Below are 1,674 nucleotides of genomic sequence, written 5' to 3' on the forward strand. Positions count from 1 at the left end.
TTGCAATATATTCCAAAAAATTAATAAAAATATTTTTTATTTTAATAATATATATAAAAATGGATACAAAATTAAATAGTAAATACTACATTAAATTAATAATTATATCATTTAAATTACTTCTTCTTCTTCTTCTTTGCAGCAAGAGCAGCAGCAGCACCACTAACACCACTTCCACTTCCAACACCACGTACTTGTTCAGGAGTTAATAAGGTTTTTTGTCCCTTTTTGTGAAGAACTGATTTTTGAGCTTCAACATCTGATGAACCTTGATGTCCAAATCCCATCAAATTACCTGAATGTTTCTTCTTTGTTTCCCATCTTGATTTAAATGTTTCACTTTGTTCATTTAACATACTATGAATTGGAAGTTTGTTTCTTCTCTTCTTTCTTTGTTTCTTCTTTTCTTCTCTATTCAATGCATCAGCTTGTCTATTACCACCACCCATTGTTGTTGATGATGATGTCTTGTTAGATGATGATGATGAATTAATAGATTGAATATCAATTTTACTAATAGAAAGTGTAGAAGTATTAGAAGAAGAAGTAATATTAGATGAAGAAGTAATATTTGAAATAATTGATGAAGTCTTTTCAATTTCATCAATATTCTTCTTAATGGATGTAGAAGATGTGAAGATTGTAAATCTTTACAATATTTCTCAGCAGAATCAATATCATAAAAAGACATGGCTTCAATTAAACCAGCAGTGTGAAGTGAAACATTTTTAGAATCTAATTTAATTAACATTTCAAAAGTAGATGCAGCTTGTTCATATTTTTTAAATTGTAATTGTAATTTAGCTAATTCATTTGCCATTTCAATTAAATCTTCCTTTTTAGATGAAGATGATAATTTTTTAATGACTTGTTGTAACATTTCCAATGCAGAATTCATATCATCAATTTTCATATAAAGTGCAATAATTAAACTTTGAATTGATTTTTCATTAATTAATTTAGATTCTTTTAATAATTCAATACATTCTTTATATTTACCTTGTTGTAAATATAATTGTACAAGTACTAATTCTATATTATTATTATTATTATTATTATTATTATAGTATTATTATTAGTATTACTAGTATTAGTATTATTATTATTATTGTTAATATTTTTAATATAATTTTTTAATAATTGAATAGATTGATCAAATTTCTTTTGTTTAAAATATAAATGTGATAAAATTAAAGTTGGAATTTCTGAATTATTATACTAAATAAATTAAATAATTCATTTTGAATAATTTTTTCACATTCATCAAATTTACCTAAATGTAATTGTAATAAACAATTATTTAAAGTAACACCTCTAATTTGTTCAGTTGTTAATTTACCTTGTAATTTATCTTGATAAGCATGTTTTAATTTCTTTTGAGCTTCCAAATCAAAATGTGTTGTATTACCATTATTAGAATTACTATTATTAGTAGTTACATCTAAAATAGCAACAAGATTATTAGCAGCAACTGCACCTGCAACTGTATCTTTAGATTGTGTAAAAACTTGTTCAAATAATTTTTTAGAAACATCAACTTGTCCATTTAAATATTTAACATAAGCTAATTGTACTAAAATGGAAGAAATTTCATTTGTATCTTCAATTTTACATAATTTTTGTGCAAATTCTAAATATTTCTCAGCTTGTTCATAATCTTTTAATCCAATAGAT

General features: G+C 23.5%; 1 protein-coding gene across 1 annotated transcript in view; it reads right to left on the reverse strand.

The window, feature by feature from the left end:
* Positions 1-116: 116 nt before the first annotated feature.
* The window catches only part of NAEGRDRAFT_65515 (uncharacterized protein), a gene marked incomplete at both ends in the record, with an annotated part of 2,532 nt that continues 974 nt past the window's right edge, over positions 117-1,674 (reverse strand). The window contains 3 exons of the mRNA XM_002679323.1: positions 117-648; positions 690-1,032; positions 1,220-1,600. Coding sequence (XP_002679369.1) covers positions 117-648; positions 690-1,032; positions 1,220-1,600 — 1,256 coding nt within the window. The remainder of the gene's footprint in view (positions 649-689; positions 1,033-1,219; positions 1,601-1,674) is intronic.

This window comes from Naegleria gruberi, assembly GCF_000004985.1.
Source record: "Naegleria gruberi genomic scaffold NAEGRscaffold_14, whole genome shotgun sequence".
Taxonomy (NCBI): Eukaryota; Heterolobosea; class Eutetramitea; order Acrasida; family Naegleriidae; genus Naegleria; species Naegleria gruberi.